General features: G+C 45.2%; 2 protein-coding genes and 1 long non-coding RNA gene across 4 annotated transcripts in view; 2 read left to right on the top strand and 1 right to left on the bottom strand.

Moving 5' to 3' along the window:
* Positions 1-1,820: 1,820 nt before the first annotated feature.
* LOC119464088 (ATP synthase subunit g, mitochondrial) lies at positions 1,821-3,433 on the bottom strand. Its single transcript, XM_037724919.2, has 2 exons — positions 3,347-3,433; positions 1,821-2,243 (listed from the first exon to the last, which is right to left on the bottom strand). The coding sequence occupies exon 2, from the start codon at positions 2,205-2,207 to the stop codon at positions 1,917-1,919; it is 291 nt and encodes a 96-aa protein (XP_037580847.1). The 5' UTR covers positions 2,208-2,243; positions 3,347-3,433; the 3' UTR covers positions 1,821-1,916.
* A 243-nt stretch (positions 3,434-3,676) lies between these two features.
* LOC119464084 (uncharacterized) overlaps positions 3,677-22,976 on the top strand; it is a 52,760-nt gene continuing 33,460 nt past the window's right edge. Inside the window, exons 1-2 of one of the 2 annotated variants that reach the window (XM_049656487.1) lie at positions 3,677-3,771; positions 6,721-6,984. In XM_049656487.1, the coding sequence (XP_049512444.1) occupies positions 6,859-6,984 (126 nt within the window). In that variant the 5' untranslated portion in view covers positions 3,677-3,771; positions 6,721-6,858. Of the gene's footprint in view, positions 3,772-6,720; positions 6,985-22,976 lie in introns of those variants that run through there. The other variant, XM_049656485.1, reaches the window with a different exon arrangement.
* LOC119464087 (uncharacterized) lies at positions 12,727-17,028 on the top strand. The gene is made up of 3 exons (XR_007463606.1): positions 12,727-13,727; positions 13,824-14,000; positions 15,998-17,028. It is a non-coding gene; the product is annotated as an uncharacterized LOC119464087 (long non-coding RNA).

Genomic DNA, 22,976 nt, shown 5'->3' with positions numbered 1-22,976 from the left:
TCCTATTTTGGTGCCTACGACGCGGTAAACTTAAGCCAAACACGGTTGTCCTCAGAGAGCTCCGGTGCGCTTAGCCAGTGGACTCTTGGTGGCACCCTGCAGCGGCCGCGGTATCTATGCTGCGTAGCCCACTGCAGCTACCAATAGCAGCCGCGTATAGGAATGCACTTTATTACGAAATAAAGCGTCCATAAGAGAGTGAGGAGCAGGCTTCTGTATGAAACGAGAGCGTTTGAGAGAAAGGTGACTTTGCACTCCGCTTGCGAACTCTATGCACCGCATACGACAGCAAAACTTGGCCGAGATGTGCACAGCAGCGTATGCAATCCGCGCACTATGTTATTTCACCACGCCCGAGGGGTGGTTCAGGGCCCCTTTAACCAACAAGATCTTTCATCAGAGTTAGCACATGACCTACACATTTTCGTTGCTTCCACGTAGTTTCAAACTTGCGCTTTAGAATACACAATAGAAGCATGCATTAACCTGCCAATTCTACTGAGACCACTGAATGCGACTTCAAGAGCGTTCTGAAGGCTAGTGCATAAAGAGTGCAAATGTTCACGACACAAATGAACAAGTGCTAGTGTACGTCTATTTTCACATATACATATTTGTCTGCAACTGCCTGAGCCTGGCGATGTGGAATTTAGCACTGCAGCAAGGTTGACATTTGGGTGAGTTGGTACCGACTCATTTTGAACTTAAGGCCAACTGCAACAAAAAGTGTTTGAGATAGCATATCTACATAGCTGACATGGTGCAAAATTTTACAAATACGATCGAATGCGTCCCGAAAAGATAGCAAACGTAGTCCTTCTTTATCCTGAAAAAAAAAAAGCCGCATTGATCACCACTTAGCAGAAATTACGCAGAACCTGAAATGTTGAGAATTAGTGCAGCACCTGAGCATGACCTTCATGATAGGGCAGCATCCAGGGTACACTGATTACCTCAAAAGCCATGTTCTAAGATGTCCGTGATACCTGCTAACCACCAGGTGCAGTTTAAAGGCTGCTAAAAAAAACTGGACAATATGTGCCTTATAATCAAAACTGGTTTTAGCACGTAAAACCCCAGAATAAAGAAAACAATTGCTAGCCCTGCAGGTATTGCTAAGATTGCTTGAATGCGTGTGTGCTAGTTATCCATAACCATTTTACCCAAAGTGAAATCACATTGCAGTTGGGCCTCAAGTGTAGCGTGTCAGATGCAACGAAAAAATACGCTACAAGTGTTCGTCACACTACATTTAAAGAAGCACTGAGACACCTTTTTTTTTTTCGAGTGAGCCACATACTGGAATGGGTACAATCTCTCTTCAGGTATATATTCTTTAGAAATGGTTTTGGAAATAATCTATTATGAATGGAGATGCGGTGAGTGCAACATTTACTTCTCCCATTCGCCTTCATCTCATTCAGCTAGGGCAGTGCCAACAACAATGCCCTACCTATAATTTATTTTTCTTTTGACTGCGGTGCACCTATGGTATACCTTCAAGGAGTGGCGACAGGATGTGCGCATGCATGTGCGCAATGGCTCACATCTATCGACTATCACATTTCACGCAACAGAAAACAAAGAAAAATGGTGATTCGGAAAGTCTTGGGAAAGAGCAAGATCTGTTATGCAATGTTGTAGGTTCCCCCGTTGCATGCAGTGGAACATTTGGCTCTCACTTTCACGACAGGATTGCATACAGATCGGGAACATTTTCTTACTGCATTCGAACAGGGTTTCGTGCCCCTTTAATACTTAACAGTGTATGACTCTACCACGTCATAGACTTGCACATTTCTTCCAACACAAGGTAGTCACGAATCGCCTAGTTTACTGGCACATTTATTCCAAATAGGGAACAAGTGGAACACCTAGCGTAATGTCCGACAGATGAGTGACAGTGTCAGGGGTTCCTAAACCTGGTATCCAATTATGCTTCGTTTGCCGATGCACTCGCCAATGTAGAACCAGAAGATGACTTCCATTCCGACCAGCGTGTTGATGGTAGCCTCCTTAACGGTAAAGTTCTTCCACGCGCCAGACTTTGCCGTGCTGACGAGCTGCCCGAAGCCCCGGAACACCTCGGGAAACTCGCGTGGGGACGGGGGCACCATCTCGACGCGGGCGTACTTCATGAAGGTCTCAAACTTGGGCTTGCCATTCTTGATAAGAGACGCCGTCAGGTTGGCCACGGCCCTCGACATGGCTGCGGATTGGGCTCTGGCTTTTTTGCTTTTCCACTGAAAGAGCAAAGAACCAACGGAACACATGAGACTTCTGCTCCGAAACCGTTCGAGAAGCTTTGAGTCCGATTTGATTCGAGTCCGATCGAGAAGCTTTGATTACGGCACCTGGTGGTTAAGGCATAGTGACGGCATTGTGTAGTTCCAAGAAAGATGCAACGGTACAAGCAAAAATACAAAACAATATGCACTTATGTGCATACCTTTCTATCACGTTGGCACTGCACGTTTTGTGCGACATTACAGCACTGCTTATCGTCTGCAAATTGCTTGATTGATCGATTAATGGCATTTAACACCTCAAAGCAGCAATGTGGCTATTAGAAACGACGCTGCGGAGGGTTTCGCATTGATTCTGACCACACAAGGGTACTTTTACGTGCATCCAGAGACCGGCACAATCGAACCAGAGACCGTGTGCTCAAATGAAGTGTGCTGAACACGAGGAAGAGGGTTCGATAACCAAGTCACACTATCGAGACCCACTGAACCACCGCAACGGGCGTGAAAGTAGCTTAGGAAGCGCGTGAACAAGCTGTAAATCACAAATGCATAAAACTAGAGAGCGCTGCAGGCAATGAAACGTTGGCAAGCGGTCAGCGAAAGTAGCCCCCGAAAACACACGTATATCATTTACCACGTGCTGATTCTTCAGATCCTACAGTTCCTACCGGCCCGACACTTCGTACCGCTGTTGGGTCTTGCCGTAGGCTCAAGAAACGGGTGAGCTAGGAGCAAGTTACCAGTTAAACGAATCCCAATGCACCACATTTTAGGATACCGGCGTCAAACACGGGGTCGACGTCACATTTCTTTCCCAATTAAAGTACATCAAAAAGATCAGAGCTCGTGCATGCCGACTGAAGCGATAAATAAGCGTGCGATTAAGCTAACCGGCAGTTATAATATGGAAGCGAAGCATAACATTTCGCATTTGCTGGCGAGCTGCACCTTACGAGTCGGTCAGAGCGTCAAAGCCACACCGCGTGTCAAAACACACGGATATTAGCTACAGTACTTCAAAACTGAATAGTGTTTTGTAGAAGCCTAAGAGTTCGTAACTTCCACATGAATCAAGACGGTATGAGCAGTAATCTTACCAAAAAGTTTGGAAAACTGTCCTCACGTCCTCTACGCAAGGGCAGCAGAAACCGGCGTGACTTAAGGCATAATCGTGTTCTCTTTCTTTCGCAGCCTCAGTGGCGCTGCTAACAATTTAACAATAAAATAAAGTGCTTAGAAATATTATGTCACATATTATCTATTATAAGTGTTTTGTCACTTTGTAAAGTTGGTTAAACAAATATGTATGAATGGTATTTAAGTTTTTTTTTGTTAAGGTTTTGTTGATTTCGCAAAGTATAAAGCTATCATCATTAGCGGCCAAAGTCGACAAGTGTTTTGGCTAGGAAGCAGGCGATGCCAAAGTCGTAGCCCACTGGATTCAGCTTGTAAACAAACCGCATCTGCTGTATTATGGGCACGATTGCTGCAGTGGTGCAGCAGTAGTTGACGGCGATTAAAGGTAAATATCTCAGAATTTACAGGCAGAATGATCGCGTTCGATGTTCCTGTAGGTTCAAAGTTGCTTGCGCGCAGCAACTGTAATAGGAGGCGTAGATGATGATTATGATGACCGCATTATCCACAACTAGGTTTGCAAGACTTGGCTTCGGTCTCAGCGTTTCATGTTAGAGCGCATTACAATGATTTCAATGCACGACGCCGCTTCGCCGTGCGCGATTTCGGTTGACGCAGGAGCGGGCAAAGATGACTTGTGTTGCTACGTCGATACTCCTCGGTGTTGTTTTATGTCAGTGTCTTGGAACAGCAAGAATCTCGCACTGCGAACGGTTTGGAGTAACTGACAGCGGCTGATTAAGAAAAAAAAAAAAAAAAAGCACGGTATGCATACGCTGTGCGGCTGCTTTGAAAAAAAAATATTCTAGATTGGTGTTTAGTATATATGCGTTCATCCTGGGAATAAATAATTAAAAAGAAAATGCAGCTTAGCGGACAACAAAGACTTGAGACTCGTTGTGTACTTGTTTCCACTTGCAAACTGGTAATTTAATTTTGAGAGGCGGTCCAGGAGCATTATACCTGAACGTTCGTGTAGTGCGCCTGCTTCCCTCCACCAATCCTTAATTTATTTAATTTTGAACCACAAATATTAAGCTATGACGTTTACATCGTCGTTCGCATCGCAACCCTGTTAATTTTTCTTTCCGCGGTTTCGACTCCGCTTTCTCAACTTATCACCAAAATTACCAGGAAGGCAATAAAGGGCTAAGGTAGCTATTGACACTCAGACATAAAACTAAAAATCAAAGAAAACAAGCTTTTAAAGGATATGATAAAGCTTCTCAGTAATTTAATGTTACTCGAATCATTCAATGGCGCAGTGAAGTTCACTGCCGTCTCTCGTATATCATTACTCACAAAAAGATGGGAAAAAAAATCATTCACAAGTTCATTTTTTTTTCTTTTTTTACAGTGGCTGTCAGGATTGTTCTATTTGACTGATAGATCAAATTGATTGATGAACCAAATTAATTGGTGAACTTGAGGAGATATGAATTCGCATATGCGGCGCCATTTGGCGGCAGTGCAAAAAACTGTTTCCAACATATGTCGATGCTGCTCCTTGTCGCGTTCCTTTACAGTGTTGCCATGATTTTTTTAAGCATGTCGCTAAAATGAGACAGAAATGTTACCAAACTTCTGCAAAATTTTCTTTCAATGTCGCTAAAATTGTTGCTAAATCTTTTGAGTAAATTTTAGGTAACGTAGGCATTTTGAAACACAATAGTATAAGCTAACATAGCGTAAATCGCTTACCGAAACATCTTGCGTCCCTCTGAGGTCCTTGTGAGATAGAAATAAGCAATGAATTTACCAGCAGTGTGTAAATAATATTGGGCAATGACAGCGGAAATTCGGCGTTTACCTTCATATGCTGAGGTTACAAATGCAGCACGATCCAAAAAAAAATATACATGACTAACCTGATCTTCCAAGCATGCAAAACCACGTGGTCCATATTATTCCTGATTATTTTCTGCGTCTCGGCACTCTTCGGAGCAGAGCTATGTTCTGCGACATGCACTTGGTAGCATCATGGCAATGACAATTACGTGACCTTTATGCAGGTCAAATTCCACGGTTCCGTGCCTAGATTTACCTAAAGGTTCACGCAGTATTGATTTGCCCAGAAGCCATGGCATTCGTGCGAGCGAGCCCAGCTGCTCATTCCTACGCCTTCCTACATTTGAACTGTCTTATTATTCACCTGCTGCATTTTAATTCTCACCATAAAAATTTAGTGCAACAAGTTCTGGTAAATTTGTTTACTGCAACACTTGATAGTGTGCACGACTCAGTCTTATTTAATTAATGAGAATGCAGGAACCGGGAACGTTAAGACCCATTCATTTAGGTTTAGGCATTGTCCACAAACACCCAACTGTAAACCCAACAACATCGTATAGTCAGCATAAACTGAATCACGGGCGAAATGCGAAAGAACCCTTGTACTTAGATTTAGGTGCACGTTAAAGAACCCCAGGTGGTCGAAATTATTCCGGAGCCCACCACTACGGCGTGCCTCTTAATCAAATCATGGTTTTGGCATGTAAAACCCCACGATTTTTAAAGTCTGAGTCAACAGTTGTGCATACTTACATTTTTGAAACTGTACCGTTGGTTACGTGCGAGATCCTGGCTCCGATGGTTAATTTTGTGACTATGAGACATTAAGAAACCACCAGGGCAGCGGCTGCGCATTGCACTTCGAAGTGATTGCAAGTGAAAGGTGCTCCGATTTGTTTGTTTACAGATTTCATTCAAACCTTGTTAGTAAGGCACATCTGATGGCAGAAATACTTGCTTTATATTTAAAAGTCCCTATAAGCAAATATGTTTTATGCATTGGTATCAATAAGAAATATTTAGACTTCATTATATTCATGTTCATTATATCGAGGATCGACTGTAGTGCTCTTGCCAACATCAACGTGTAGTGAATATATGCGTACCATCGTATATAAGGAAGGTATCTTTGTGTCTATTGCATGAGGCCAAGCGTGAGTACAAGGGTTCAATTCTGAGCTGCTGCTGCTTCATTCCAATGAAGATTGAAGGAAAAAAAAAAAGAAGAGACTGTATTGTGCTTTATATGCGCATCAAAAGAAGCACAGGTGCTCAGAAATTAAAATCTTCAACCCTTCACTATGGTGTTCCTTATAACCCTCTCTGCAGTTTCAGGATGTTAAAACCCTTACAATTATATTAATACTGTAAGAATAAACTTTTTCCAGCTGCACGCTGGTAATTCAAGATTTAAAGGGATAAGCAAGGGTACTATTTCATCACTCACATATACTTTACATTAAAGCTCTAAGGGGTGGCAAGTACTGCAGTCTCTGCCGACGAGCTAATAAGTACCTAAGAGTGCCATTAAATCTTTCTGCAGGTGTCCAGTCACTGCTCCCAAGAGAACAGGGCTCTTCATATTTAAAAGGCAGCCCATTTGCCATCACGGGGACACAGGACAGCCCTCGTGCGACAAAAGCAAGAAAGGCGTGCATGCACTTGAAAGACATATCCAATCATGCGACTGCGTTCAAGCAGTAGCCGGAGCCAGTCACAGCCTCCTGCTGGACACGGGGCTTCAGCCGCTAGTAAAAGAAGAAAAGTCGCCGCTACCAGCCCGAGGAAGCCAGTTGCCAAACATCAGGTGCAGGCACGGATTCTGTGGCTTTTGCTATGGTTTGACCTATATAGCATGATGCTTTTTCTTGCATTCTACTCGAGAAGGCACAATATTTGGAACCATGCTCTAAATATGAAGCTAAATTTTTATTACCATTTTTCTTGTTGCAGCATACATCGGTTGTTGTATTGGCGCAGATCCTATGCCGACCCTCTTTTGAGATTATTATTGTTGCTGTTGTTTGCAATCTTTTTTGTGTGTGTGTGTGTTGGCGCCATTCATTCTTTTATGCGAGCTTCCTCACCTCCCTGTGGTGCTGCTACTCTTGAGTCATATAGCACATTAGAATATCTCTTATACATTCCAACGTGACAGACATGCAGTGCAGTGAAACATCCTGTGTATTACTGTGAAGCACACTGATAGCAGCAAGGGCGAACCGGGCACAAAGAGTTTCCCCCGATTATCGACGAACCAATGGTTCGAGTCTGCACCAATTATCACACCGGTTGCACCGCACTTGCGACAGTCAAACCAAGTGCGCTAAAGCCTAAAATGCTTCTCTTCTATGCAGGTTTGTCGTATAAAATTTTATATGAGACCCTTACCTGCACTGCTTCTCCTTTCTCGATCTTGTAACTCTTCAAAAGTGCAGTGTGCTCTACCACTACCGTAAAATTCCGAGCAAGCGCCCCCACCGGTGCAAGAGCTCCCCCCCCCCCCTAACTGCACTGCTAATTTAAAATTTCCGCGCCGTTCTGGGAAAGTGCCCCCCCCCCCCCCCCAGCTCTGCACCAACACTGGCCCGCCACAGCCAGTCCACGAAAATAATGGCAAATTCGCCCATTGATGCGTCATTTCATCGAATCATGGTCGTACCCGGGTGCCCCAGTGGGCACACGTGCGCATCGGGGCGAACTGCGGCTGGCGGTCTGTAGTTCACGACCGATGGCGAGATCTGCCTCTCACACGGCACAGAGGATTTCACTGTGGCCCAGCGACGTGACCACTCAGCGACAGAGGAGTGGCCGCGGCTACGCTTTGGCGTCTCCGGCAGCTTCACCGCTGCTAATCACTAGCGACCGATATCGTCGCTAGGCCTTTTCCAGTTCACTTCGAACTGTAGCAGACGGCGCTTTGGAACAAACCGCCGACGCTCCCAAGCAGCAATCTTTTGTTACCGTCGTTGCCGCTTTACCCTCTCCTCGCAATAATTTCACACGATGAAGAAAACATGCTGATATTTGGGCGCCACCAGCTGCGATGCGAGCATAGCCGAGCCGCGGTTCGCTGTCCGCCGTCGGTAGCCATGCACTGCAGCTGAGCTTGACTTAAATCGGAACTCTCATTAGTGCTAAACGTTTCACCGTGGACATAGTTTTTAATAAAGTGAACATTACGTGTCACTTTACTCTAGCAGCGGACATAATTTTGCCTGGAATAGAAGCTGCATAACCAATGTTCGTTCGCCGGTCGCGGCGACGCGTCGGTGCAGCGTCGATGCGCTCTTTCTGTAGTTCTTTCGGTGGTTTTGAGAGTGATAAACACCACTAACAAATCTTTGGCTTAATAAAGTTCATGTTCAATAAAATTTTAATGCCATTCCCACTGCGCTTCTTTCTTTTTCGCGGGAAAATTTTGTCGTTGCCATCTTGAATTTTGGTGCCGTTCCAGGATAGCGCCCCCTCTAACTTTGCCGGTAATTTCGACTTGCTTGAGGGGTGCGCTTGCTCAGAATTTTATGGTAGGCAGTTAAACCATGCTGAAAAGCCAACCCTGCAGTGTAAAAGGGAAGGCGAGAGTGCAACGAAATGTGAAGGTGGCGATCAGTGGCGTAGCCAGAAATTTTGTTCGGGGGGGGGCTCAGGTTTCAGCGCGGCCTCCTCCTTATAGAATTTGTCGTGGGATCAAATGCATGAATAATAACTGCATTGCCAATTTCATTGTATATTAGATGCTGCAAACGAATTATTGAACGCTATGCACTGTCCATTAAAATATGTATGTTTTCATAAAAGAATATATTCGTATGCCCCAAAAATTGTGGCAGAAATAACTGCTATCAATTCTTCCGCGTTTTTTTTGCCAAATTAATCAGTAAAGAAAACATCACATGAACTTTAGAACTATTGACCCTTTTCGCGGAGCAGTTTGTTTTAGAGAAACGAGATGGCGCTCACGGCGGCGCGCCATACCTCTCCTAAGCGACCGCGCACGAATACGAAACCATTACCGCTTCTACCTTGCTTCTGTGCGATCAGCTGTCGGAAATGCAACTGAGTTTTCGCTAACACACTGTGCTCTAATCATGCTAGATTGAATAATGTGGATTGAAGACGTGTGCAGTAGTTGGCTGCAAAAATAGTGACTGGCATGTTAAGGAATAGAATGAATCTGTGTGGCGAAGTTCGCGGACCTGCTGCTGCAATTGTCCGAACGTGTTACCGGCACTTCGTGATGTACGGCTTTCCTCGAGGATACAAAAATTTACTCATCCGCCAGCCTTCTATCGCTAACCTTAAAGAAAGGGCTTCATCCCCATAACGTCGGCAAGAGTGAGTACCACTCGTTAAACAATGACAAAGGGAGTAGCGCCGCTTCCTGTCATAGTAAGTTTCGCGCACGTTATCTATACACATCTGTCCAAATGGCAGGAAAACTTACGCCCACTCTATCGCCGACGTATCAAGAATAAGTGAATGGACGCACACTTGAATATATGCGCACTGTATACACACAATAAATGACGGACTACACCTATGGCGCACCAATGGTCGAAGCTGAATGTTTCGTGACGGTCCACAAGAGTAAGCAAGTTACTAGCTGTAATATATATTTGCTACAAGGTATTACAATGTACAAAACAGCTACGTTGCAAGCCTTGTGCGCAGCAAGAACAAATCTATCGGATTCAGAGCTGAGCACACCTGCGAGCGATTAGGCAGAAAATAATCAGATAGTGGCCGCACCGAGGAACTTCACTGAGTCAGAAACTGACAAGCCACTGCTTCAAAATATTTGCCGAATAAAGAACAAAGAGCAAAACACACTAATCCTGACTGAATTCATAATCGCAAAGCTTGAAATGCATATTTAGCCCCCGCTTTTAGAAGAAGCACCATATACACTGCTTGCGCCGTTTGGACATAGCTTAATCAGCTCCGAAAGCGCTTTTGCATGTTCTCTGAAGCTGCAGGTGATCAAAGCTTCGTGTCGTCCACCTAGTCACCGTCTACGATATCTCCGAAAAACGAGGTTTTCTAAGCCGCGCCGGCGTCATACACTTCCATTGTAAACAAGGAGGCAACGGAGGCAGTTGAGGCATGCAATGGACGCGTCATCACGTGATCAAATATGGCAGCACCCACGGGATCGCCGCGAAAAGGGCCAATATCAGTTCGAAACCAGCAAAGCACTGCATGCAGCTTATATGAAAAACGTAAAGGCCATGAAATGAATAAGTTGAGGACAAATATTTTGATGAATCTTTGTCATTCAAGAACCTTCTTTACATTTTTCTACATATGCAACGGCCAGGAAGAAACCTCAATGATGCTATCCCTCGTGGCAGTCGATTGCGCAGGAGCAGCTGTAATTCGTCGTGTATTGTAATTACACCGAGATAATACTCGCAGCAGTGAGTACAAATAAAAAGTGGGAGTTCTGCAAAATATATATTAGAAATGCGAAGATAGAATAGAATATACAAATGCGAAGATACAACTCGCTAAAGGGCAAAAAAAGTGTCGCTGGAAACAAAGTTCACTGCTTGTATACACAAAACCTCGCAATAAGATATTTAAGAATACGTATGAGTCTCCAATAAATCTACGTATTTAAGCAAACGTCAGTGTATATAATGCGTCAAATAAGACAAATAAACATGTTGCTCAGTCACAGATAGTAAACTTTGCGCACAGAAAGACAGATGATCTAGGCAAGAACATAACTATGATCGCAGAAATCGTGATATGTACTTGGGCCATGCAGCGGTCGCGACAGTGCCATGTGGGTAGAATAATAAAGGAATAATGCATAAATCAGTACGAAAATGTGTAATTTAACTGCCTGCACAACGCCAACAATTATTCTGCACCCAAAATAAAGGTGGGTATTCCTTCGTTTCAAAAAAGAAATAAAAGCAGGTAGCTGAAAAGGAAAGAAAAGGACAAACGAAGGCCACAGATGATGCGGTAAGTTGAACTACCCAATATCCGAGTGTGTTTTTGGCGAACGGCGCGTGGGCCGGGCTTTCAATGAGCAAGGTCGGTCAAAATTGGTTATTGGTATCCTCGTAATTTTTCTATTCGCGTGATAATTGTGATCATGATGTTAACTGCTAGAATAAATGGCGAAAATTTCTGCGGTTTTAAAAGCTAATGAACGGTCATACGTTTTCATAATTAAGAAGTTATGGACCTGAAGGAACAGTGCTTTTTACTTGCATTGATTTTTGCTGCTTCGCTATCTAAAGGACAAACACCTCACGGCGGGAAAGTTGAGCGAAGCGGTCAATGACTTCGGACACGCTGATGCCAACGTCTCTGTCGGTGTATAGAAGCGCCAGCCTAATCATGCGTTCCACAGACATTGTAGAGCGCAAGTAGTTTTTTAGTAAACTATTGTTAACAAAATATTCTCTCTTTGCTGGCAGTGGTCACTGGAAGGGTGACTAGAAGCTGCAGCAGTATTTACACATTTACATAGAACCTGCTGTTGCAGTGAGAGATGGGCATCTATTCCAGTGCTAAAACCTAAAACACTCCCTTGATGTCATTGGCATACTTGTTTAGGTACCTTGCAAAAACAGTAGGCTGTTCGATTCCAGCGATGTCCGTCGTTTAGTCAGGAAGTATGGAGAAGCAGCCTGCTTTTGAATCTAAGCTTTCTTTGATAATGTCACCACAAATTTCTATAATTTGGTTTTGTGCGTCTGGGCTTAAATACGAGGCAATACTGGGGCAACTTTACAAATGGTTCTACAGATATGTATCTCCACAATCAGCTCGCATGCGAAGAAGCACTCTGAAAATGCCTGTATTTTCAGCAGGGGCATTGCTTAAATCCATAGGGCCCCTGTCCCTGTGGCCACGGAGAGTCAGACCTTGTCGCCCGCAAAAAAAAAAAATCCTCAATAATAGGCCGTTCACTTTCTTCTGTTTTCTCATATTTTACTTTGCCTGCCCTGGTCCAGCTGATCAATCACATTGGGCACGCTTCCTGAAAATGTTTGGAGAAAATTATCAGCTGCTAGCTGACAGTCACGGTGATATTTAGTATTTTCGTGTGTGTGGGAGATTGCGAGCGTGCGCTTCCATTTATGGAACGGCTTGGACACGAGCGTTCCAGTGCGCGCATGTTGGCCCAAGTTTATCAGAACATTAACCCCATAAAGTTCTAGAATTGAAAATCTCTTAAAGCATGCCTTTGGAAATGTCAGCGCACCTTTCGCGTCAAACGTTTATGAGAACTTTATACCCATAAACTTTCGTAATTGAAATCCATGCGCTCCGTTTATTCCGCGGCCGCTGCGAGATGCCGCAACGCGCCCGCTCGCTGTCGAAAAGCCGTTGAAAGGTTGTGCTCGGATGGGGCTCCTTGCGTTACGTGACTCCAGGTGCAAGGGCGTTGTCATGAAATCCAGCCCGAGTTCGCAATGTTCGTGCCGAAATGTCTTTTCGAGCGTGAAAAGGACATTGTAGACAAAATCCAGCATGATTGCCGTCGTCGGTGGTAGTTTTGGTCGGCGGTGCATGCCAGCACGAAAAAATTTCGGGGGGGGGGGCTGAAGCCCCATCAGCCCCCCCCCCTGGCTACGCGCCTGGTGGTGATTGTCAGAATTCCAACATTGTGAAGGAGAGAAATAAACTTTCTCTTGAACAGCATTGCAACCCATAAAATGAAGGTGCAGAAAGAAACGCAGCGGACATCACTGCGCGTACCACATGTGGCATCTTCTGTATTTCTTCGGTGTTCTTTTCACATTCTGCTATGTTTTTGAGGATCTTTATAGTACGTTCCAGAAGGGTATGCTCCAGCCAGCCAGGTGTTGCCTAGCAATGGAGACGGGCCTCTTCTGAATATCTGTATAAAATATTTCTCTTGGTTTCTGCAGTACAGGTTTCTTTTTGTTTTTGCTGTACTTCACCACAAGGCTTTGCACAGAGGGTTTCTGCCAAGGAGAGCAGAGCGAGCGGTACGCAGTCCAGGGGGGCATTCGGGTAGTTTCCACTTTAGCGGCTGCAGACCAATGAATAATTACATGTTGTTACTGCCATTTTTTTTTTATTCTAACGTATTCATTTGGAGGTTATACTGAAGTCCATGCTCATGGCTGGATGGAGCAGTAGAGCGAGGCCTTGTGGAATGTACTGCGAAAATACATTTTCCTGGGTTTAAAGTAATATCACAATTAGTACCAGCAAACCCTAAAATTAGCTTTGTTTCTCTGCTTCATCAAAGAATCGATGAAGCTGCACTATAGGTAATCAGCGCTGGAGTTTGCAGCATGCAGCGGCACCCTGGCGGATGCTGGCCGGCAACATTTAGTCATGCATGCAGATACAAATGGCCACTAACGTCGACGACGCCGTGGTGCGCAATGCTGAAGCGAAGAGAAAGAAACGTCGAGGCCGGCGGTATTGCTGTGTTTTTGACTGCCACAACCAAGAAGGCTCTGACAGCAGCGTGTCTTTTTACACGTTCCCTTCGAAATCGTATGAGATAGAGCGGCGGCAGCGTTGGATACAAGCGGTTCGACGTGTAGGGTAAGTGTGCCGAATTTTTAATCCATGGCTCAAACGCAACAGTGAGTAAACGTTGAGGTGAGGCTTGACACCCTACATGCTTGATTCATTCGACAGGCCCGATGGCAAACCTTGGCAACCAAATGCAAACACCAGGATATGTAGCCGGCACTTCTATGGGAATGCAAAGAGCAACAACATGCACCATCCTGCATATGTGCCGACGATTTTTCCTCCGGCATACTTCCGCACACATCCTTGCGACCATTCGAGACCAGCAGAACGATATCGGCGGTGAGTTTTTTTTTTTTTTTTTCATTTTGAAGAAAAATAAAGCAATACTACTTGTAAACATTGGGGTTTTAGTTAAATTGCATTAGTCACTCACTTGGCAATCGTGCCGCACGATGACTGCTCCGCCGCTCGTTGCCGAGAGGAGTGGAGCTTGCACAACACGCGCATAACTCTATCAAACAGTTAAAAACTTTGTCGGTCATGGCTACAGTGACTGTGAACAGGTGTTCTGCAAACTAGACACCTCTTTGATGTCTTACTGTATCGCTAGGCAGGACTTTTTTTTTATACTGCCAATACACAAGGTATGTTTGATGCCCGCTAAGACGAAATTGCGGCAGGGGGGCAAAGAAATTCAGTTTTGCGATAATTTCATTGTGAAATGAGACAGCACAGATAGTGAGTGCTCCAAAAAACGAAAGTTTACTGTCAAAATAATGTTAGCCAACTTTGGCGAGCCTTGCTCGAGGCTATCCAGAACCGCACTGCCGACAGCAGAAAGTGCACCCCATGCGTCGGTCAGCGATGGTCGCACTGGCATGAAGTGGTAGTCGCAATCACTTTTGGGGATACGGTCACCTTTGTGAGAGTTTGCGTGACTTGGCACCGGATGCATCGGTGCCTACAAGTAACAGCATTCCTGATGTGCTAAGCACGCTGTCTTGACGCAATGCCAGGAACACTTGCTCATGTGCATGGGATACTGTTGCCTGCAGTCGCAGATGTGTCCGGTGTTGAGTCATGTGAAATCCTGCTAAAGTGATCATCTGTATCTCCGTAAGTGCTAGACTGAGAATACAGGCGTCTTCCTGCAAATCTCCGTTTGCTGATGCCAATTCCTCATGCGATGCCTGCTAGGTGGGGCTGAAACCAGCGTGCTTATATCACTGGCCGTATTCTAGGCCTGTCACTTTCGGTGTCACAATACTGCACCATTTCTCAGTCACAGGTGGAGGCATGGCAGCCCATGCAGCGACCACCATCCCAAGTGCCATAAATAAGCCCTCATCAATGGGAAACAGGCTTCTTTGCTCTCGCTGTACTTTGCGTTTTTTGAGCACCACAGGTCAACTTGAAAGCACCATGAACTGCAGAGTATGCAAACACTATACATTGTTACACTGTAGCATGGTACAAGAAACATCATCACATGTCGGCACAGGGCGATGTGGCAATGCGGCCATGCCTTTTGAAATGGACAATCAACAAACAAGATGGCAGAAAAATTATGGGAGTGCTTTTTGGACTTTATTAACGATACATGGGCAGATGGGCACTTACATTGCGGCAAATTTCGTGAATGTGGGATTGTGGCTTATTTACACTTTGTTGTCAAGAAATATGCAATGCATTGAAGCCTATGGCCATTTGCAGGGGATATGAAAATATTACGTTGTGGCGAGAATTTTGTTGTCTCTGGCTTTCACTATCGCAAGGTTGGGCATCGCTGCAAAACAAATAATTATGTATTTGGCACTTACATTAAGAGCCTTGATATATACTTCAACATTCTGGGGGGCTGTTGCATTAGGAGCCTTGATGTACACCCGTGAGCAAAAGTTTACGGACCACAGGGTCGCCGAAAGAACTGAGTTTCTTCGTAATCAACAAGCATAAACTGGAATTTACGAGTACACTGAAAAGTTTGTAATCCCAAGTTTGAACTGCAGTCTTCAATTTCAAGTTGCGTTCACAGGCAGAGGAAAAAATCGGCTTTATCGCACAACCCCTGGTCCGTGTACTTTTGCTCACGGGTATACACATCAACATCTCGATAGACTACTGCTGCATCAATCATTCCTGCACTGCAGTCGCTTGTACGCAGCTCGTTTTTATTTCTGGGCTATCGCTACAACAAAAGGCATTTGATAGCTTTTTGGTTTCACCATGTATTCTTTACTATGTATTTACAATATTAGTGTTGCATTGACACAAAGGCATAGTAAGTGCATTGTTAAAAGCCTTAAGACAGCTGTGCTCATATCTTGTTTTACCAGACGGACAGAGCGAGCTCAAGCATGCACGAAGTCACCTGCAAGTTACCGGGCCTCACGGCGAAGTGAAAGAAGGGCAAGTGTACCAGAAGTTTTAGCTGTTGCATTTTAGTTTGGAAATTACGCAAGAAAGTTTGACATTTTTCATTGTATACAGGACGAGAACACTCGCAGCTTGACTGGCGGCTCCCATCGGCAGCCAATATATCCTGAAGCACCAAAGGGAAATAGCACCTTTCGCTGGAGCTCCGTGCTTAGTCTCATTTTTACTTTCTGACTCGTGAGACTATTAAACACGAGCAAGTTGAGGCCTTGTACTTCATTTCATGCATAGCAGGCACCACTGCTAAAGCTACTCATGTCATGTAGTGCGGTCATAGAAGTCTCAACCGGCGCGTTTGGCAATGCAGTTGTTTTATATCTGCAACACTTTCTGCGGAATAAGTACTGCATATATTACAACTACAGCCTATGGTCGTACGGCTACGCCAAGTTATGTATTATTTGTGCAGCCCTGTGCATACAATATGCGGCATACTGCGTTTCGGGCACGAGCGGTGCGCTGTGGCCGCTGGTCCCAGAAACGTGTCGCTCCGTTCATTTCGTGGTGAACTGGGTCAGATCTGCGATGCCTTCCAAGTAATGCATGCATCATACAGTCAAATGCTTTTATAACAAAGTGCTTGGGGCCTCTTGAATCCTTCGTTGTACAGGTCACTTTAAAGTTGTAATAGTCACACACCGCAACAACGGGGACAGAATCATTCCTTCGTTATACAGGTCATTTCGTTGTAGAGGCAGTGTTGTACACGTTCCTCTAAAACATTCCTCGTTCCTAGATTGGAAGGAACGAGTTCCCAGTATAAGTTTCTTTAATGCGAAAGGAACACAATTTAGTTAAACTTTGAACATTGGAACGTGTCGTGACATCTACGTTACGTTTGATTTTTAAATTAAAATGTAGTGTCGGATAATCCTGAGGTGAAATAAAGTGATCAATTTAAAACTCACATCGAACTATGTATATTATATGAATTTCAACATCCCTGGCAGCAGATTATCTGGAGATAAAAAGAATCCAAAGAAACGGTCCTAGACGAATTTTTTGGGGGAGCACCGGGCATACTCCCGACACATGCAAGTGCAACTTTGGTACTCGTCTATTACACGTGCGTGTAACATGTATGGCACTTTCCACTTTGGTCTTCAAATGCGCAGTCAGGGTACTGCACTTCAGATGTGCAAATAGAAAGTTACTCACGTGCACCAATATGCACCAGTTGCTCACGGCAGGCCGCCATGGAGGAAAGAAACTACAGGAGGCAGTGTCAGGGCAAGCGGTAGTTCTATGTGCCTCACGTTGTTGGCCATCCGGTCAGCATGATGTTCTGCGTACGTGCGTGCGTCTCTTCAGTGCCGTGGAACGCTTACAGAAGGCACGCAGTTCCCTCTGCCATTCCTTCGTAAACCTAACAAGTTTACTACATTGATTACTACAGTGATTACTACATTGCTGTTTTAAGTTATATATTAGCACAAATGTATATTTTCTGTCAGGAGGTCCCCTTTCAGCTACATGCTCTGGGACCTCCTTCTGTATACTTATGTAAGCTGTATTCTACTTACGAAATAAACCGAAACTGAAACTGAAGTTACCGTTACAGTTCCACAGACCCTTAATGAAACGGTGGTATACCTCCATTCCTCCCAAAAGGAACTAGTTCCAGTAACGCCGTTCGATACAACACTGTGTAGAGGTATTTGTTGTACAAACGATCGACTGTATTTTGCAACATAGATGCATCAGAGTTGATGTTACATTGAATTGCATTGATGCATACCTATCTTGTTCTTTCGTGTGTGATGCACTAGTTCTCGCTCACGAATACGAGCAGTGTGAGCAGTCTCTCGAGCCTCTGTAGTGTTGCCTGCTATGTATGAAACAGGAGTGTAGACCCTTCAATGGAAAAGGTCTGCCAGCGTGAAGGATCGACCACACAGTGTTCTGCCGCATCCGCCGAGAACTTGTAAATCTCTGCTGCACTGTGCTTGGGTCCAAACACTAGGGTCCCCATGACGGGGGATTTGAAGCAATGTCCCAGAGTCCTGAGGCTGTTAGATAACTTTGTGGAGTTAGTGGCAATGTTTTTTTTCATTCCTGCTAAAGGCTACCTGCAAAGAAATTTCACTTTGACTAAATTGGTTATAGATGAGTAGTCTATTGAAGCAACCTTGACAAAGCTGCAAGACTGGTAATTGTTTCATTTTGTTTTATTGTGACAGGGTGCGTACAGGTCCTTGAAATCCTTGAAAACCCTTGAAATTGAAAAATGCGTTTTCAAGGCCCTTGAAAGTCCTGGAATTTCGTGAGCAATGCACTCTTTTTATAGACATTGCGGCCTCCTTTCTGTGGTAGGTCGGCGTCGTTCCGTTTTGCAGAACTGCGCGGAAAAAATAAAAGGCTTCACCGCGTCAATCCACGAACGGAGCGAGAGACCCGTGCCGCGCTTCGGTGCTGGCTCGGTTGGCAGTTTCACTGCTTTCCTCGCCCTATCGTTCGTTTCACTCCTCGCCCGTCGGTCTGCCTTGGGCCACTTAAAGCCCAAACCGCATGAGAGCGATTTTGTGCGCGACAGCGACGAGCGACGGCTTCGAGCGACGAAGCGGGCCGTCGCGCGAACAGATCGCTCGGTCTTTTCGCTCAATCGCTCGGTTCTAGAAATCTAGAATTCGTCGCTCGTCGCCCGGAAGTGCTATGAGCGACTAGCCAATAGCGCGAAGCCGGAACTGGATATACATCAGTCAAGTACTACCGATTGTCGCACGGAACGAGCAAACGGCTGGATTTTGATACGTGCAAGGATAATAACGTAGTGCAAGACCTTTAGAAATATTTATGCTGCTCTTTACACTAAAACACATCAACTTAAATTAATAAAGCAAGCGTCACGCCAGTTTCGGCGAGTATTTGCTGCCCTCATACCGACAACACCGGGGAGACGTCGCTCAAAGTCGTCGCTTGTCTCGTTGCTCTCATGCCGTACAACTTGTAGGCGACGAGCGACCGCGACAGCCATCTCCATCGCGTCGCTTGTCGCTGTCACGCGCAAGATCGCGTGGATGCGGTTTATATTTAACTCGCGCGCGCGAGGTGAAGCTATATAAAGAGAACTATAGTAGACCAACTTTACACTGTGCTCAGTGCCTTTGGGTGGAGGTTTGTTATATTATTTATGATAATATAAGTGCAATAACATTACCGTATTTTCCGTTCTATAAGTCGCACATTTGTATATAAGACGCACTCCCCTCAAAACGGCAGTTTTTCCGAAAAACAAAAACAAAACGTGTATAAGTCGCACGGGTGTATAAGACGCGCCTGTTCTTTCGGTAAGCGATTTAAAAAAGTCATAGTGACGTTTCACTCCGTGAACGCGGGTTATACGCGAGCGTATCGGTGCCATATATTTCCACTCCAGGCGCATTTCTGCCGTCGTGGTTGCCGCGATGTTCCGTATAAAGTCGAAGAACGATAACATCGTCCCCGCGCGCCGTTCTGTATTATGTGCGAATGAAAGCGTGCGACGGTGAGCCGAATCACGTGCAAGGGAGGAAATCGGGAAGGCAGCCCGGGAGGAAGGTCGGAGGGGGGGGGGGGGGGGGCTGCCTGTACTCTCGGAGCAACTGCGTAGTTTGCGCAGGGGCGCGCGCCGTATCTTGACAGCGATCTGCAGATGCGGCTACTTCGCGGTCGGCCTGCCGCCGCTTGCGTTGCTGCACCATCCTTCTCGCACGGCGCTCGGGCCCGAACTTGATGACGGCACCTCGATAGCGCGCACAGAACCGGTAGCAATCAAGTCAACCAGCGCGCTTCGCGTGGCCATAATATCGGATCCGATTTTGACGGCAGTCTTTCCGAAAAAAAAAAAAAAGTGAATAGGACGCACCGTTCTGAGACGCACCGACGAAAAATTACGAAAAAAAAACTGCGTCTTATACACCGGAAAATGTGGTATGCTGACTGTTTTGGAAATGTTTGATGAACCAACCCAGCTAATGCCACAGAAGCCTGAGCAGCTGTTGTGGGTTTTCGTTGTGTTAACTTTTAATATTGCGGACTTGAGAAATGATCAAGACAAGCCATGTTTTACAAAATTGCAGTATACATCTATTTGTTATAATATAATGAATGTGTAGAAAGACTACGCCGAATGGTTTGGAAATGTGCGGAAACTTACCCAGGGGGGGTTAATACTGGAGAAGTCAGAGTAGCTGTTAGGGATCGACATTCGTTGTGTTTTGTGAACTTTTTTGTTTTTTGGTATTGTGAACTTGCAAAGTGATCAAGGCTAGATATTATTAGCATCATTGTAATCTACAGTTATTTATTTTTATTTTAGTGCAATAACCCTATGCTGAATGTTTTGAATATTTTTGGTGAACTTTACCCAGCCTATACCGGAGAAATCTCAGTCGCTGTTGTAAGCATTCATTTTGTGTTGTGATATTGAGAAATTATCAATGCTAGCCATTTTTATTACAATTGTGATATACATATATTTCTATTGTAAGTGCAATAAAACTGGTCATTTTTGGAAATGTTAGAGCAAAGAAATCCTACTTTGGATGCCGCTTTGAGTCCTTGAAAAACCTGTGACAGGTGCTGCAAAGTCCTGGAATATGCTTGAATTTTTGCCTTAGAAACCTGTACGAACCCTGTGTGAGAGCAATGAAAGAAAAGTCCACAGGGCAATAAAATCGTCGCCACGTTGCATACGCTTTATGTGCGAGCACAAAAGCATGCGGCGGCGAGCCAGCAATCGCGGCGTGCGCACGCAAGGGCGGGAAGCGGGGAGGAAGCGCGCAGTACACTCCGGAGGGAGGGCAGGGAGGTGGAGGGGCCGGGCGCTCCCACCGGGCCAGAAAGGTACGGGGGGGGTGGCATACTGCGCCACGAGCACCCGCCTGCGCGGCGGTATCTTGAAATACATCTGAGGCGGGGGCAGAATTCCCCCTCTCCATGTTTTCACGGCTTTCATGAGCGCCGGCACGAAGCTCAATTCACTTGCTGCTGCTGCCGCGCTGACTCATTACAGTGTTTTGACTGCAAGTTTCCGCGGTCATCGAGGGAGATGTGTTCATGTTTGCTTGTGCGCGTGTGACACCATGTTTGTTAATTTAGTTAGTGTGCCTATGTTTACAAGTTTTTACGGCCGATACAACATCTATCCTTACTTTGTATAGCTGTCCACTAATTTGCTATCGCAGTCGATGCTTCGCCTTTCGGGCGAAACTGCAACTTTTTTTTAGCAGCCTTGCACTGTACTAAGCAGATGATGCGTGCACCTTGGGGTTAGCGGATATCACTAGGGGTGTGCGACTAGTAATATTTAAAATAGAATCGAATACGAATTAAATAGTAACGACACCGAATCGAATAAAAACCGAATACTTTTCAAATGATTTTCAAATGATAGGACTTTATCAATACAGGGCTGGAGTTCCACAAAATTTTACTTGAAACATCCTAAAAGTTTGAGAACAAGAATATCAGAATGCTGTGCATTAAAATAAGCTCTTATACAACAGTGATTCTACTATTAATGGTGTTGTTCTGTCACCATGTCAAATAAAGTCCGGACGTTAAGATATGCAGAATAATTAACAAAATTCCAGCTTCACGAGCATAGCAGAGTACCACCAAGAGCGTGGTGAGCAAAAAGTGCTGTGATATAATGGGATAAACGAAACCCCTAACCAACATGTTGCACACATAGCACATGAGAATCGGTGTCGCATGAGCCTTATGCAAGAACATCACCCCGATATCAGTACTGTACCTACAGTAGTATAAAAGCTTTGGCTGAGCGCTTTGAATAGTCCAATGACAGAAATGAGAAAAATGTCGCAGTTTCGCCCGAAAGGCGAAGCATCAATTGCGACAGCAAATTAGCAGAGAGCTATTCGGAGTGGGGATAGTAGTTTTATCGGCTGCATTAAGTTGGACACATTCACTTACTAACTGAATTAACAAGCGTGGTGTCAGCGCGCACAAGCACACATGAATAGATCACACTCGATGACCGCAGACAACCACTGTCAGAATGCTGGCAGCAAGCGCAGCCTCCGCAGCGAGCAAAGGTTCATGCGGTCTATCGCTTAAACGGAAACTGAGCGGTCGAATGTACAACGCATACAAAGGTCTCAGAGCCGTGTGGAGATTGCTTACAAAATACGGCGCGCGCGACAACACTGGCAGCCCGTACCGGTGCAAACATAATAAAGAACCAAGCACAAAGCGCAAAGTACATGAACGCATTCGTTGGCAGAGTAGAAGCCCCCCCTCCCTCCCGTGCTACCTTCCCGCTTTGCTCCTTTCGCGTGGGAGATTGCGTCGCCAGTTCCCCTTGCACCCAGTTGCAAGATACACATTTGGTGCCGCAGCAAAGCGCCACCCCCCTCCCTCCCTCCTATACCACCACGGCGTTTCGCGCCACAAAAGTCGCTTTTGCTTTCCGCCGTGCGTTCGCTCTCCGTGATATCGCGCGTCCCACGCGTGCTTTCACTCGCACATGCGGCGCGCGGCGACGATTTTTTCGCCCTTGGACTTTATAATGGACCTCACGCCGACGGCAGAAATCTGCTTGAAGTATCCATATATGTAATTGCTATCGCAATAAAATGAACTTCATTGTTTTAGTTCTTCCCCTTTCAATTGCTCACATGTTGGTGCTGTTTATTTGAAAACTATTTGATAAATATCCAGTGTTCCAAATAATATATATTTAATTCGAGCACTGAATCAAATAAAAACACTCTATATGCGGCTTGTTGGAAAATTTTAAGCGTTCGTGCACCCCTAGGTATGATGCAAGTCGCTGCAGGTCGTCGCAAAGCTTTTCCAGCATGCTGCGAGTTCCACCTAATCTTAGAGGTATAAGGCTGAGGAGCCATGGGCTCTTGGTGGCAGGGTCAGCATTTC

The sequence above is a fragment of the Dermacentor silvarum genome, chromosome 9, assembly GCF_013339745.2.
Source record: "Dermacentor silvarum isolate Dsil-2018 chromosome 9, BIME_Dsil_1.4, whole genome shotgun sequence".
Lineage (NCBI taxonomy): Eukaryota > Metazoa > Arthropoda > Arachnida > Ixodida > Ixodidae > Dermacentor > Dermacentor silvarum.
This window is presented reverse-complemented; position numbering and strand designations above follow the sequence as displayed.

Excerpts from the sequence above, each read along its gene's own strand:
- LOC119464088 (XM_037724919.2), bottom strand. The coding sequence starts at position 2,207 with ATGTCGAGGGCCGTGGCCAACCTGACGGCGTCTCTTATCAAGAATGGC.